Here is a 16,637-nt window from a genome sequence, read left to right on the forward strand (position 1 = left end):
TACTAAACTGTTACCTGTACTGCTTAACTCATTTTTCTTAAGTAAACTATTTTGTTATTTTAAAAAGCATGTGGTTGACTATCTGTTTTCTTACTTAGCAATTGATAAGGATACTTATTGCTAAATGGTGACAAGCTGCTGCTGGCATCCACTTTTAATTGTCCAGACTGTTTCGCCACAGACCATCACATAGGTTCATACATAGGTACTAGGCTATTGGCCCTAGGGCCTATGGAAGCCTAGCCAAAAAGGTACCCTGCCTTTTGCCACCCAAGAAAATTATTTTCCTGTGCCCCTGTCGAGCAGAGCCACAGAAGTGATCCCCGGGGTGAATTGCCTATTTCCCATCCAATCATCAAAATTTTTCTTGAAGAATGCTAATGAGGAGCTTTGTTTGATATAGATAGATAGTTTGTTCCAGAGTATGGGAAGTCTCTGGGACAGGAATCTATCTCTCTAGCATGTTCTGTTTATTGTGGTGACAAGGTTTAGGTCCCTAGAGTGTGTAGCTCAGAGGGATTGGGATTTCTTTAAGTGGTGCATGTCCAATAGCTCTGGGTTTGACATAGCTTTGTATGTTAAGCAGAGACCATCTCTGACTAGGCGATATGTGACAGAGTAAAGCTGGAGTTTTTTAGACGGTCTGCATAGGGCATCTGTTTGAGGCTGGTAATCCTCTTTGTGAGGTATTTCTATGGCCTTTCCAGTTGTTGTAGATGTATTGTGAGGTACATACCAAAAGGAGCGGTGTACTCTATAATGGGTCTAATGAGTGATGAGTAGAGGAGAACAATGACCTCTTTTTTCCTGGATGAGAAACCTTTTGTGATGAGGTGTGCCACGTAGAAGAATTTCCTGACTAGTGTGGCGATATGATTTTCAAAGGAGAGACTACTGTCCACCTGTGTCCCAAGGTCTCTTATCACACGTTTGGTGTTAAGTAGAGTACCACCTATGTGGTACCTCATGGGTACAGAGTTTTTACCAAAGGGGATGACGATGCACTTTTTGGCATTCACTTGAGACCATGGCTTTGACACCAGGCATCTGTCTCAGTGAGACCCTTTTGTAGGATGTTCACATCATTAGGAGTTTCAATTATGGCTCCTAGTTTGCAGAAATCTATGAACTTCGTTAACCAAAGACCTTCTGTGTTAGCCTGTACTTCAGAAAAGTAAATACCAAACAGGAGGGGACCCAGGACTGAACCCTGTGGTAATCCACTTGTCACTGGTCTGAAGTTGGATTTGGAGTCTGCTACTTTCACAGTGTGGGTTCTGTCAGTGAGCCAGTTGGCAACCCATCTTGTGACATAGGGATTTGTACCTAGTTTAGTAAGTTTATCTATAATTGCAGAGTGGTGGATGGTGTCAAAAGCCTTGGCAAGATCTAGATAGGCTGTGTGAACCACCTTACCCTCATCTACGGCTTTGGTGACTGCTTCAAAGAAGTCAGTCAGGTTTAGGAGACATGATCTGCCTTTTACAGACCCGAACTGGGTGAGGTCCAGAGTTTGGAGATTACCAATGTCTTTGTTTATAAGTTCCATGGCATTGTTGACCAGGCTAGTTAGGCTAATGGGGCATTAGTTCCCCGGGTCAGTGGTGGCTCCCCCTTTATGGAGTGGGTTAACCATTGCTGTGTGCCATTTAGTGGGCAAAAAGCTTGAAGTGAGGCTATGATTGAACATGGTGCTTAGGTGGGGTGCCAGTTCATTCTGTAGTTCATGTAGAATGCAGCCTGGGATGTTGTCAGGTCCCATGGATGCTGTGTTCTTGGCTTTGGAGAGTGTGTTTTTTACCTGTGCAGCCATGATTACAGGAACTTTGCATTCTTCCGATATAGAGATGGGCCCTTTAGTGGGTGAGAGGGGGGTAAAGTTAGCACTGAACCCATCTGCCAGGATGTTGGCAATATCAGTTGGTTCTGTATATTTAGTGCAATTGTGCTGTAACTCAGAGCAAATCTGAGTGTTGCCTTTGAGATTCTTGACATAGCTATAGAATGCTTTGTGGTTGTCTTTAGAATCAGTGGCCATTTTGTTTTCATAACTATCTTTGGAGGATCTTATGAGGGATCTCAGCTTCTTACTGAGGCTTACCAGGTCAGCACCAGCATATGCCTATAACTGCTTGATTATTAAGAGTAAAACAGGAACTTGCAGTTCCTCAGTCAAGTAATCAGTAGTGGTGGTAGCAGTTTACTACCTTAAGCTAGGAAAGACAGTGTGTGTGTGTGTGTGTGTGTGTGTGTGTGTGTGTGTGTGTGTGTGTGTGTGTGTGTTTGTGTGTGTGTGTGTGTGTGTGTGTGTGTGTGTGTGTGTGTGTGTGTGTGTGTGTGTGTTTGTGTGTGTGTGTGTGTGTGTGTGTATGTATGTAAGAGGTTATTAAAAAAGAAAAATCAATGGTATCCCTCGAAGACTAAGAAAACCCAGTATGCATCCTATACTGGGTCAAAAACAAACCAAGCACAAACTTTACAGTTTGTAGGGTGTAAAGTTCACTCCCTGAATTATGTTATACATCTAGTTCACTAATAAAAATTGAACTGTAAAATACATACTACAAAATAATAAAATAGAAAATAGCAGATAGTCCACAGTTGAGTTAAACATGGAATATCCTTTATTGAAACCCACAAACAAGTGACCTAGTTAAGTATAATGAAAAACATCAAAAGCATTCATTATTTATATATAATCAGGATATTTGGATTAAGGGAGTAGTTACAGAGGGTGGTTCTGTTAAGAGCAATAAAAGCATTAAAATTATTCCTTTAACCAAGTCCGCCTTCCCCCTTAACACCATAGTGTAAAGTGAGATTGTGCTACCTTAGAACTGAAACTAAAATTCTAGAGACAAATTAAAATATATAATATAAGAACAGCTTATTAACAATGTATATAGGCTAACCTACTAATCCAAACTTTATTAATTAAGAAACTAACTTAACTCTGGAGCAAGTGCAGTTTCCGTTAAGAGCACATAGAGACCACAGTCAGTCTTGGTTTGGTTTCTCACTCTTTCTCCAGATCCCCAGTAAGACTCCCCACTGGCACAGCTATAGAGTTGAGATCTCAGCTGAATGACCAAGCCAAGTCCTCCAGCACCCTCTCTGTCCAACCAGTGCTTCGTGTCCCTGCCAAAGTAACTGACACACACACCCTTTGAGGTCTGATTTACACACACACATATACACACACACACACACACACACACACACACACACACACACACACACACACACACACACACACAGGCACACACTAGCTATGCCCGGACTATATGGTAGTTTTCACTGCTATAAGTCACTCCTTGACATCTACTTTAAGGCCCTTCCAAGGGTACCCAATATACTGAGTAACATTAATATTAATACAAATGGTAGTTTGACCAAGAGCAAGGCTATTAGGAGTGACCCTCACAGTGTCACCAAATAAATATGCAAGTACTTTCAAAACTTAAATATCTCTTACGAAGATCATCCACAATGAAAGGTTTAAATACATTTAATAATAAATAATAAATAATAAAAGAACAAGAAAAACAAGACAATACTAAATATATATTCACAGTTTGAAAACTACAGGAAATATCTAAACTAAGCTCTGCTATAATCCTGACTATATCTAAGAGCATTATACTATTCCCTAGTAACTTAATAGTAACTTAATATTATAGCAAGGCAGATGTGGTGAATGGTTCTTGTTGATGTTGTCAGGTCCAAGACAGAATGCAGAAGACTTCTCAAAATAATATCTCAAATATTACTGCTGGGATAGCTTGCAGAATATCATCACTTCTTGTCATCTGACTTCTAGTTCCCAGGCAAAACAACCATTGATGGCAGCTGGTAGAGTTTAGTATCTACCTGTAAAAATACATAGACAAGGGCTTTTGCTCAGATCTTTGGCAGATGCTGGAAGTCATAAAACAATTGAATTCCTTCATGCTTTCAAGACTATTAATTAGTTCACCCTAAAAACAATACAGAAAGATTCCTAGTACAGACTTTGTGTCTCTAGCTGCACTGAAGCATCTTTTATGGCCTAGCCTATAAAGTCATTTAATTTCAGATATTTTTTCTAAAGTTTGCTGGACTGAAGTTAATCTCCTGTATCCCAGTTTCCACTGTTAACATATATACATTTAAACAGTTACAATAGTGCATGTACATTTCTGTTCTCTTACAGCAGGGCACACTATGGCTACATTTTAAACACAGCACTTTGCAAATACCTTTTTAACACAAACATCTGTACAGAGCAGTTTGATATACACGTGACATACAATTCTAATACATTTGTAACACAAGCATCTTTTATGACATACAGTTCTAATAAATTTGCAACACCAGCATCTTGCATAAATTAGTTTAATATTCACAAATGACATATAATTATTTACAAAATTCCAGCTAGCTGTGCTGGCAGTATCTCCTTTCATCACAATAAGAATGTTCTTGAATACATATCGTGTACACTTAGTGTTGGCTTTATTGAATCTGGCCCTATATTTATTTGTAAATAGAAAAAAATATTTAGTTGTTTAGTTTATAATTATAAAGTGATTACTGATATGTTTCCAAAGTGAAATAACTTGACTGAAAAAAAAAATAAATGTTGAAAGGACTGCAGTCGCAACTAAACAGCTTCAAGAATTTATTAAAATATAAAAAGCAAGTAAAATAACATGAGCACGTTCTTTTCACAACAGAGACTTCATCAGACAAATAATGCCTTCCACATCACTTCCTTAAATACTCTCCTTAATTAACCCCTTGCAGTACATGTCATATAAAATAGCCTTTCACATTATAAATGCAGTGTTAATAAAAAAACTCTTTTGTGAGATGAAAGCGCTCACGTTATTTTACTGGCTTTTTATATTTTAATAAATTCCTAAAGCTGTTTAGTTGCGACTGGAGTCCTTTCAAAAATTATTTGTTTCCAGTCAGATTATTGACGTTATTATGATTTTTTTGTTTTTATCTAAAGGCAAGTGGCTGAGATAATCATGCTTTTGTCTTTTGAGCCTTTGAACTAGGTTGTATTTTCTACCTGAGGAAGTGAACTTTAAACTGTACTTTTAGATACGTAAATCAGACACTGGAATGCATAAAAAGATGACATAATCTCACTCTTGTGAAATGTAATTTGTTTGAAGTAGATACTTTGTGCCCACACCCCTCAAAATATGTTATAAAGCCTAGTTTACCTATAAGATTCTGTAAGGCAGTGTCAGAATTATTACTGCTTCACTGCTGATTGCAAGATGGACTCGGATTTTGACATGGATATAAAATCATTTTACAAGTACAAGAAGAAGTATGTTATTTTGGTAAGTTCTATTTTAATCACACATAGTAGATAACTGCAAATCACATGATACTAAGAAAATTGCTTGGATAGGTAACAGCATTTACAGCAATCTACTCATGAGCTTTGTTCACTAGATATGCCAGTATAGACATGTACAAATTTTTTGAATACTGCATACAAAATGAATACTCCTAATCGCATTTCTTAGACAAAGGTATCGCTTTTGTCATGACAAGGGAAACTTTGATTTAAGGAGCATCAAATGTTTATTGTTGGCATTCCTGAGTGCTAGGAATTTAGTTTCACTTCTGAAGCCAGTTAAGTAATGTTGATTCTTAAGCTTAAGTTCTGTGGCAATGATTCATTTATATATCAAAATGTCTCTAGAGACCAGTGAAAATGCATTGGAGTGTATAAGCTAAAGACATCCCATGATTTTGAATGCAGTTCTGAAAAAAAAACATATTTTATTTATTTATTTGTTGACTGGGTTAGTGATTTGCTCTGGGAATCTTTTTCAGCCATAACTCAGGCCAACACCATATGTTTGCCTAGATGATAACATTTTAGTCAAAGGAATTACATGAAGTTATAGTACTTCCTTCAGAATTATAAATGAGAGGACCATTCTCATAATGCTACAGTAACAGACATATACAAAGGATAAAAGTAGTAGTAAGAATTTCTCCAGAAAAAAAGCATGATATATCAATGAAGCAATACACATTCCTTCAAATGTAATTATTCAGTGATGAAAAAAAGATTACTAACACTAAGCAGCTTGATATGTTGGAAATAGTGTTAACCATTATTATTAAAACAACTACACAGGGACTGTGAGCTGTTTAATCTGTAATGACTACTGCCTGTTACTCTTTCTCTCCTACCTCACCAAGTGCTCAGGTCATAGTAGACTAGTGTGTACCATATTTTACAAAAAATGTGCTACAGTTATAATATATTCACTAATGTAGTAGTTTACTTACTTGCTCATCAGACTAGATTCTTCACTGTTTTTTCAGCTGAGACCTGGCAAACATATGTGTAGAAAGATAAGGTTACAGTTAAAAGACCAGAAGTATGTTCACAAAGAAAACAGAAAGGTGACAGTGATGCATTAAATAAAAGAACACGTTACATACAAAGCAATGCAGATTAGTCAAATCACAATGTACACTATGTATGTTTCCTTTTAGAAGTACAAGACCCATATTTATGAGTGCAGCATCTGTGAAAACTAAAGTGCTGTTACGAAAGCAGTAAAGTGAATCTCAAAACTCACTGTAGTGCTATTAAATTGTTTTGAGAGGGAGGGACTTGTGTGAAGTGACAATGAACTGGGGGGGGTCTGTGCACCTCACACTTCTGCTTTCTGTCTCTCTATCTATCTATCTATCTATCTATCTATCTATCTATCTATCTATCTATCTATCTATCTGTCTGTCTATCTATCCTAATTCCAACAGCACGGTACTGTGGATTAATGGCAGTATCACATCTTCAGACGTAGTATCTATTACCCATATTCACACTTTTAGTCTGATGATCACACGTGTGACCACTGGAATCTGAATAGGAAGCCTTGTGTTTGTCTGTTTATTTGTTAATCTATTTATGTTTGTGTGTGTGTGTGTGTGTGTGTGTGTGTGTGTGTGTGTGTGTGTGTGTGTGTGTCTGTCATGTCCTATATACATTCATTTTCTGCTGCCCACTTTAGAACCTACTCTTAGAAGGAGCAAGTGTAAGATGGAGAATCACTCCTAAATACACACACACACACACACACACACACACACACATACACACACACACACACACACACACACACACACACACACACACACACACACACACACACACACACACACATAGGTTCATAGGTTCATAGGTTGATACTAGGCTATCGGCCTTAGGGCCTAGCCATAACAATTCCCTGCATATTTCTTCCCACAATATTTATTTCTCTGGACCCCTGTCTAGCAGGGTGACTGACATGATTCCCGGGGTGAATTTCCTATCCCCCATCCAATTATCAAGGTTCCTTTTTAAGAGGGCCAAGGAGGTGCTCTGCTTGACATGTATGGGCAGTCTATTCCAGAGTATGGGGATTCTCTGGGTCAGGAACCTACACACACACACACACACACACACACACACACACACACACACACACACACACACACACACACACACACACACACACATTGTTAATCTAGCATATCCTGCAGTGGAGAAATTAATATTTGTTTCCACTTACTATTCATATTTTCATATTTTGTTTATATTTTAATAACCAAGGACCTGCATTTTATTGAGGTGTGTGTTATGAAACACCAGTGTGGAAGACAGGACAATTCACTGAAAATGGTGGTTTATATCATGTTATACTGGACGTATTGCTAGTTGTTTGATAGTAATTATGAAAATAAGCAAGATTTCCATATGTACTTAATACCTCAAAAATCAAGTGTCGAATGGATTTAGGTGAAACCTTAGATGTTGAAGAAAACTGTCTTTGATATTTGCACTGTCAGTTGCACATTTTGAGAGTTATCTAATAATATTTGTATTGCTGATTATACAAATAAACATCTGTTTTCATATTTCTGTGACTAACTCAGTAAACATGCACTAACAGAGGAATTTCTTGCCATTTGAATGCTTATGTCTCGTTAACAAAAATGTTCTAAAAATATATGTCTTGGATATGAAAATATTTGAAAGTTCAGAAAAAAGCATAATGTGGTGGTTGTGTGCATCATAATTTTTTACAGTAGTTTTGGAAAAGACTATGAATGCACTGACTACCATCACTGTCAAGAATACTTCTTACTAATAACTTTGCTGTTTGTACACTTTTAATCAAAATCAGAATCAGAAATACTTTATTGATCCTGCAAGAAATTGCTTATGTTACAACTGCACAGATAAACAGACACAATATAGACCAAACATAAATGTTACATAATTAGATGATAGATACTATACTCACTTATGTTACCCTACATATATAACAGCAACGCCTGACATAGTTACACTGTTGGCCACAGCCAAAATATTAGATGAGTATGATAAGACATCTAGTAGTGACATGAAAGGGGGAACCTTTTGTGTTAATTACCACTTACACTAGGACATAGGGTATTGCACATTATGATACTTTAACTAAGGTATAGCATATTGCACAAAGGATAATTGCATTGATGATTAATACTGCACACTGCACTGAAAAAAGAGATAAAAGACAGATAAAAAGGATGGGGAAAAAGAAAACACGAGTACGAGTTTAACATTGCACTCTGTGATCTCCTTCAGTACTGGGGGTGATGCTAAGATGGTAGGGGGCATTATAGAGTCTGATGGCTGTGGACAGGAAGGATTTCCTATGACGTTCAGTAGAGCACTTTATGCTCGTCAGTCTCCTGCTAAAGGAACTTCTCTGTCCAGCCACCACTCTGTTGAGTGGGTGGTCAATATTTTCCATGATGGACTTTAGTTGTGCTAATATTCTTCTCCCAGCCACAGTTTCGAGGGTGTCCAGTTCTGCTCCAACTACTGAGCTAGCCTTCCTTATCAATTTATTGAGTCTATTAGCCTCAGCCTTCTTTATGTTATTACTCCAGCACGTTACTGCGAAGACGATAGCACTGGCCATTACAGTCTCATAGAACAACTGCAGCATAGTGTTGCCGACTCCAAAGGATCTGAGTCTTTGTAGTAAGTGCAGACTACTCTGACCCTTTTTTAAATGCCACCTGTGAGTTTTTTGATTAGTCCAACTTACTGTCCAGGTGCACCTCCAGATACTTGTAGTCCTGAATGATCTCCATTTCAACACCCCCCCCAACTGACAGAGGGGTCATCGGAGGACAAGATCATGATCACCCTAAATCTGCTACAAGCTCCTTCATTTTACTGATGTTCAGCTGCAACTGATTAATCTCACACCAGCTCCCAAAGCTGTCCACCACCCTCCTGTATTCCTCCTTGTCTCCATGCCTAATACTTCCTACTATGACCGAGTCACCCGAGAATTTTTTTACATGATAGCACTCAGTGTTATAGCTGAAGTATGTGGTATATAGGGTGAAAAGGAAAGTTGATAAAATATTCTCCTGTGGTGCTTCCATGCTACATAGCGCTGTGTCAGACATGTAGCCCTGCAGTTACACATATTGCGGGCCTATCAGTCAGATAATTCAGGATCCATGACAATAAGGAAGCATCCACATTCATTGCTGACAGCTTACTCTCCAGCCTGTCTGGTTGGATGGTGTTAAAGGTGCTTGAGAGGTTGAAGAACATGATTCTAAGGGATCCTCCCGGTTTGTCCATGTGACTGTATGCTCTATGCATAAGATGGACAATGGCATTATTGACCTTTAGCTTCTCCTGGTATGCGAACTGAAGGTGGTCTAGTTCTGACCTGACCTTGGGGTGAAGTACTTCCAAGACCAGCCTCTCAAGGACTTTCATGCAGTGTGATGTAAGTGCCACAGGCCTGTAATCTGAAGTATCTCCCTTGCGTGCTTTCTTTGGCATCGGAATCAAGCAGGATGTTTTCCACAACATCGGTACCCTATGGGTACTGAGGCTCAATTTGAAGATCCTGAGAAGCATCTCTCCAAGCTGCGAGGCACAGGTCTTCACACCTGTGGGTTAATGCCATCAGGTGCCACTGCTTTCGTAGACAAAAGTCTACTTAGTTCTCTGATCACCCAGACCTCTGATAGGATGAGAGTTGAACTGCTAGACTCTGCTTTGCCAGCTGAGGTGGGAGTGTGGGCAGTTTTTGTTTGTACCATGTGGTCCAGATATGATTGTGTACCTTCCTTCCCTTGCATTGAAAAGTACAGACTTGAGGGGGGGAGGCGTACAAGGTGTGCATTTTCCTATCCAGGAGGGCAGTTTCCCTTTGCAAGTGGGGACCACATCGCATGTTTGTCTGGTGCATGTTATCAAACCTATTAAAGAACATGTTAAACTCCCCTCCATCACATGGCTGCCAGACCTATAGCCAGTAATGGTCTTCATCTCCCTCTATACTTCTTTGCTGTTGCACTGTTGCATTTTTTTGTTCTAACTTCCTCCTGTACCTGTCTTCCCTGCCTTAATACTTCTCAGCCAGCTGCTTCAGTTCCCTTTTCACTGCATCCCTATCTCTGGACCTCAATGCTCTCTTTTTCTCATTCATGAGGGCTTTGAGATCCTTGGTGATCCATGGCTTGTTGTTTGGGAAGCATTGTATAAATTTTAAGGGTACAGTGGTTTCCACACAGAAGTTGACATATTCAGTGACACAGTCAGTAAGGCTATTGATGTCTTCCCCATGAGGCTCACAGTGGGCCTCCCAGTCCATGTCAAAGCAGTCCTGAAGGATTGTGCTGGCTTCTCTTGTCCACTTCCTGACCTTCCTAATGGAGGCTGGTTGCCTCTTAACCAGTGGCACATAGAGGGGGAGAAGGTGCCCCAGGCTGTGATCTGATCTGCTGAGCGGTGGGATGGCTGTGCAACTGTATGCTTCATTAACATTCACATATACTCACATACATTAGGTCCAATGTTCTGTTCTCCCTGGTGGGGCAGTTGATAAAAAATAGCTTTTTTGTTCACAGAATATTTACATTTGCTTATCTTATGCTTTTTAAGTTTATTTTTCAGAAAATCCTTTGGATTGCAGTATGTGTATGTTGCTAGAGGTGTGACATTCCACACCGCACAGGTCTTAATGAGTTCACACCCATACCTCCTTAAGGGGTTCATTAACACCTATGTGGTATGGAGACTATCTTATAGGCTTGTGTGAGTTAAAGCAGATTTTTCCTCACAAGAAGAAACTGCAGACAAACCATTCCTCATACTTTCTCAATTAGTCAGAACAAACTTTAACATATGAGCCTAACAATTCAAAATGATGAAAATCAGTGGTGCAGATACATACACTTTTTCTCCATACATATCAATAATCCTCCCATCTTTATCAGAAAGAGTACAATTGTAATTAATGATGTACTTAGCATCAATCAGATCAACTAAGGCTATAGCTGGGCTAGGTTTGGGAATAGTATAAAAATTTAAAAGACTGAGGAACTTTATACACTGTATCTTTTTTTAGGGGCAGCTGGATGACTATCAGGAAAACTGCAGGCATTGACACACACATCCTCTAAAGCTGACAGAACTGGAAGAGTGAGTAAAAGTTCTGGAAATTCCTTCTGTAACAGTTCATAGTATTTTCTGAGGGATTTTGAAACCTCAGTGTTCTTCCACTAAAAACACCGGCACATTCTGGAGACTGGAAATAGTCTCACAGAAAGAAAACTCAATGGGAAGAATCAGAAATCGAGCTCTCTTCTGAGTCTAAATTAGAAATCTGAGGAGAAAACCCTGTATTTGTTCCTTCATCTTCCTGTCCAGATTTGGAATCCTGAATCTCTTCTCTTTTACCAGAAACTAGTTTATAAGAAGGATCAACAGCCTAAATTAAATCCTGAATCTGACTTTGTAAATTACTCCCGTCTATGGAAATTTGAGGAGGACTGGGTACAGGTTTAGTGTTTTGTTACTTTTTGACAGGAAATATGGGGGCAACAGAGCAATTAATGGCATTAGTAGCTTCCCAGGGATGGGCACAACATTCTGACAAAGCAGGGAAGCCTTCCCTATTCGCTCTCCCTGGACAGACAAGAGTGGCTCGCCCTTGTCCACTGATGGAGCCTCAACAGTTGCAGATGATGTGGCTAACCCCTAGTTCATAGTGGCTGTAGGTGCTACAGCAGAGGGGTCTGGGGTAAACAAATGAGACGTCTGAGGTACAACTAATGACACAGCAGAGTCATCCACCTGCAGCTGAGGCAAATTGCTAGCCTGCTGTGGTGGCAAAGGCTGTTTGCTAAACTTTTTCTTTTGTGGATGGAAGGAGGACCAACTGTGCAACCAACAGATTGCTCCATGGTCAAGCTGAAAATGATGCTCCTTTCCCATAGAAAACAAGGAGCAAAATCTGGTTCATAAGATCATAGGCATGTATTAGGCTAACTGCCCTTGTGGGCCATTTTAAGCCTTGCCAATTTCCCTTTCTGTGTTCGAAATAACTTATCCTATTTGGTTATAGACTGGACCCTACCCATCCCGTGGTGAAATAAGAATAACTGGGATTATACCATAGATAATTTGAGGGGATCTTTGCATGGGCTATAACATTTAGGAGCTGCATCTGTCCATTAGTAGTACAAGGAGCAGTCCTGGGGTAAATTTTGTGTTTCCCATCCATAGATCTATGTTGTACTTGAAAATGGATAGGGATATACCCCAGGGATTACTTCAGTGTCACTGCTTGACAGAGGCACAGCAAAATAATAGGCATAGTTTTCTTCAAACTAAAGGGGTGGTGAAAGCCACATAACTATGGGCTAGGCTTATAAATGCCCTTGGGCAGATAGCCTAGTATGAACCTATGAACCTATGAACCTATGATAAACTTTATTTTATGTGGATGAAGAATCTGTTCCATAGCAGTGGTATTCTGTGCAAAATATATCTGCCCCTTCAAACCATTCTGTTGACGTTGCAGAAGAGGTTTACACTCATAGACTAAAGATTTCTGATGCCCTTTGGCTAGCTTTAAAATAACTTTCCTGAATGAGAAAGTGTTATTAAACAAACAATTATTTAAAATGGTAGACCCCCCCCCGAAAGAAACTTATCTACCCAGTAAAGGACTAGCACAAGCTGACTGGTGATCCATGAAGGCTTCAGAGGAACAGGAAAGGTCTGAAGGGCTCTGTTCCCAAGCCTGTCTTTTTAGTAAGCTCAGCTCAAGCTGACTGACAGTTTGGATGCATAGAAGGTGTCCTGAAGCTTTGGAAGCTGACCAGCTGCTATGTCCTATGCAGGATATAACCCATATAGCTAAGGTTACTGTAGCAGTGAGCAATATGATGAACATCTGATCATGTATTTAACGCAATGCAGACCACATGGACTGTCCTCAGACATGTGAACTATATTTTATGAATAAGCTTCTGCTGCTGAGTTATGACTCTATAGAATTTAGTAACTGTGACAACTTTTTACATTAGTAGATTGGGTTTACTTGAGCCAAGAATGATGAGGGTGGAGAAGAAGGTAGAGGAACTTTCTCAAAACATTATTGGGCATGCTGAAGGAGTGCTGCACTTGTCACTACAGAAGTGCCATTGAGTGACCACATGTTGTATTGCACTGAGAAATTCTTCAGTAAGCCTTTCACAAACATGATAACTCAATCCTGTCATCCTTAGCATCTCTAAATTTCACAGGCAGCTAAACAGAGACAGGCTCATCTTGGTGTTGGAAACTGTCATCATTTTATGCATAGTTTATTTTGCTTGTCTATTGTCCCTGCCACATAAAATATTTCTTAATGAAGTAGCAAAGATCAAGGAAGAAAAAAATATCAAAGTTTACATTGATATGAAATGAAGCACTTTGAGGTTTAAAAAAAACTAGAATTTTAATCCCCACCAGATTGGGTTAAATGGCAGTCTTCTATAACTCATTGATTGTTATTATAGATACACCATTTGGCTTTCATTTGTTTTGTATCCTTTTAGTTGGCTTGTCCATCAGAGGCTACCCTGGAGATAGAGTGCACACATTTTTACCCCTGAGATGGAATGTTTCATAAATGCATCATTTCATTGTATTTCATCCTCATTTGATCTGCAAATATTGTCTATCATACAGTCTGCATCAAGTGGCAGTATCTGAAAAATGTCAATCAGATTGCCATCGATGCGGGATCCCTGTGGCCGATAGTATAGAACAAAACATAATAGAAAAGAAACTGCTCTTTTGGAATCCATGTCAGCACTCAGCATGCATTGCAGATTTAAAGTTACTCTAACAAGAGGTCACTTCAGGTGACATTTGCTTTGTTATTTTTTTAAAGTCAAACCCCAATGTTGGCTAGTAGACTGTACTGGGAATAGAGAATGCAGTAACAGCACTGACACATTCCGCAGGCAATAGTAAAATATGCGACACTTGTCAGCAGTGATGAAATATAAAAATAGAAAGAAAATGATGAATAAGGTTGGAATTACCCTCTTAAAATCCTCCCTCCTGTCCTTCTAAACCTTTCTGAAAGGCTTCCTAGCCAAAAGCTAGACAGGGGTCCAGGGAAGTAAATAGTGTGGGAAGAAATAGCCAGGGAATTGTTATGGCTAGGCTTGTATAGGCCCTAGGGCTGATAGCCTAGTACCAACCTATGAACCTATGTTCTCGCTCAGCACCAGGATAAAATATATCCTAAATATGAACAAATACCTACTCATACTGTACATCTCCTTACTCTCTCTTTTTCACATATTTCCTTACTTTAACACCTTATCTCCCCAGACGTTCTCCCTAAATATACCATAAGCCTGCTTTTCTCTCACTTTGTATTGCAGTTCCTGTTTGTATTATAGTAACTTACCTTTTATTTCTCTATAAACTGTCTAACATTTCTCTAACTTTTAAATCATTGTTGTATAATTTATCAATTCTTAACCAATGTTTTCATATTATATCTAATTTGGTATAATTATTTAACCTATAGTTGTTTTTTGTATTATTTTACATACTGTAAAATTAATGTTCTTAATCATTTTGTAATACTTTGGAGATTTTCTCCCCAGGCCTCTGATGAAAATGGGCAGCTACCCAGTCAGACCTTCCCAATAACCAAATGTCAATAAACAAAACAATAAATAAGTTGTGTGTAATGTGCACATTTACTGTTTTACACGTGCAGGGTTAGGGCACAGTGGACTCAGTAGAACAGTACCATCTCTCTTAGTGACATTTTATTTTTTTAAGCTGGTGGGTGGACTGCACATCAGAAATTCCTTTTTTGACACATGTTGGCTAAAGCAGAAGCAAATAAGATGGGCAGTAAAATAAAACAGAACAGCTATGTGTACGAGATGACTACAAGTAATGGAATAACTAGTAGGGGACTGGGTTTTTTATTTATTTGTTTTTGTTGACTGGGGTATATATAGATCCTACTGGACCATTTTCAGAGTCAGTCTGAGGATACATGACATTATCAGTCAGATCAATAATAACACAGAGTAGTCATAGCTAGACAGAGGGACAGAACTGGGAAAGATATGCAGCAGGTAAGGGTGATAAAGGATAGTGAGGGAAACGTACTCACAAGTGAGGAGAGTGTGTTGAGTAGATGGAAAGAGTAGTTTGAAGGGCTGATGAATGAAGAGAATGAGAGAGAAAGAAGGTTGGATGATGTGGAGATAGTGAATCAGGAAGTGAAACAGATTAGCAAGGGGAAGTAAGGTCAGCTATGAAGAGGAAGAAGAATGGAAAGGCTGTTGACATACCAGTGGAAGCATGGAGGTGCTTAGGTGAAATGGCAGTGGAATTTTTAACCAGATTGTTTAATGAAATTTTGGAAAGTCAGAGGATGCCTGAAGAGTGGAGAAAAAGTGTTTTGGTACCTATCTTTAAGAATAAGGGTGATGTGCAGAGCTACAATAACTACAGAGGGATAACATTGATCAGTCACAGCTTGAAGTTATGGGAAAGAGTAGTGGAAGCTAGGTTAAGAAGGGAGGTGATGATTAGTGATCAGCAGTATGATTTCATGCCAGGAAAGAGCACTACAGATGCAATATTTTCCCTGAGAGTGTTGTTGCAGAAATGCAGAGAAGGTCAGAAGGAGTTGCATTGTGTCTTTGTGGACTTAGAGAAAGCATATGACAGGGTGCCTAGAGAGGAGTTGTGGTATTGTATGAGGAAGTCGGGAGTGGCAGAGAACTATGTAAAGTGGTATAGGATATGTACGAGGGTAGTGTGACATTGGTGAGGACTGCGGTGGGAGTGACAGATACGTTTAAGGTGGAGGTGGGATTACATCAAGGATCAGCTCTGAGCCCTTTCTTATTTGCAGTAGTGATGGACAGGTTGACAGATGAGATCAGACAGGAGGTCCCGTGGACTATGATGTTTGCAGATGACATTGTGATATGTAGTGAGAGTAGGGACCAGGTTGAGGAGACCCTGGAGAGGTGGAGATATGCTTTAGAGAGGAGAGGAATGAAGGTCAGCAGGGCTAAAACAAAATATATGTGTGTAAATGTGAGGGAGGGTAGAGGAATGGTGAGGATGCAGGGAGTAGAGTTGGTAAAGGTGGATGAGTTTAAGTACTTGGGATCAACAGTTCAGAGTAATGGTGAGTGTGGAAGGGAGGTGCAGAAGAGAGTACAGGCAGGGTGAAATGGGTGGAGAAGAGTGTCAGGAGTGATTTGTGACAGACGGGTACCAGTAAGAG

The 16,637-nt window shown here is 39.4% G+C and overlaps 1 protein-coding gene across 1 annotated transcript in view; it reads left to right on the top strand.

Annotated features, from left to right (window-relative positions):
- The first annotated feature begins 5,092 nt into the window (after positions 1 to 5,092).
- Positions 5,093 to 16,637, top strand: part of LOC122798180 (ectonucleotide pyrophosphatase/phosphodiesterase family member 3-like) — an 835,307-nt gene continuing 823,762 nt past the window's right edge. Inside the window, exon 1 of the mRNA XM_044066922.1 lies at positions 5,093 to 5,339. Coding sequence (XP_043922857.1) covers positions 5,274 to 5,339 — 66 coding nt within the window. The 5' untranslated portion in view covers positions 5,093 to 5,273. The remainder of the gene's footprint in view (positions 5,340 to 16,637) is intronic.

The sequence above is a fragment of the Protopterus annectens genome, chromosome 3.part1 (genome assembly GCF_019279795.1).
Source record: "Protopterus annectens isolate FY-2018-M chromosome 3.part1, PAN1.0, whole genome shotgun sequence".
NCBI lineage: Eukaryota > Metazoa > Chordata > Ceratodontiformes > Protopteridae > Protopterus > Protopterus annectens.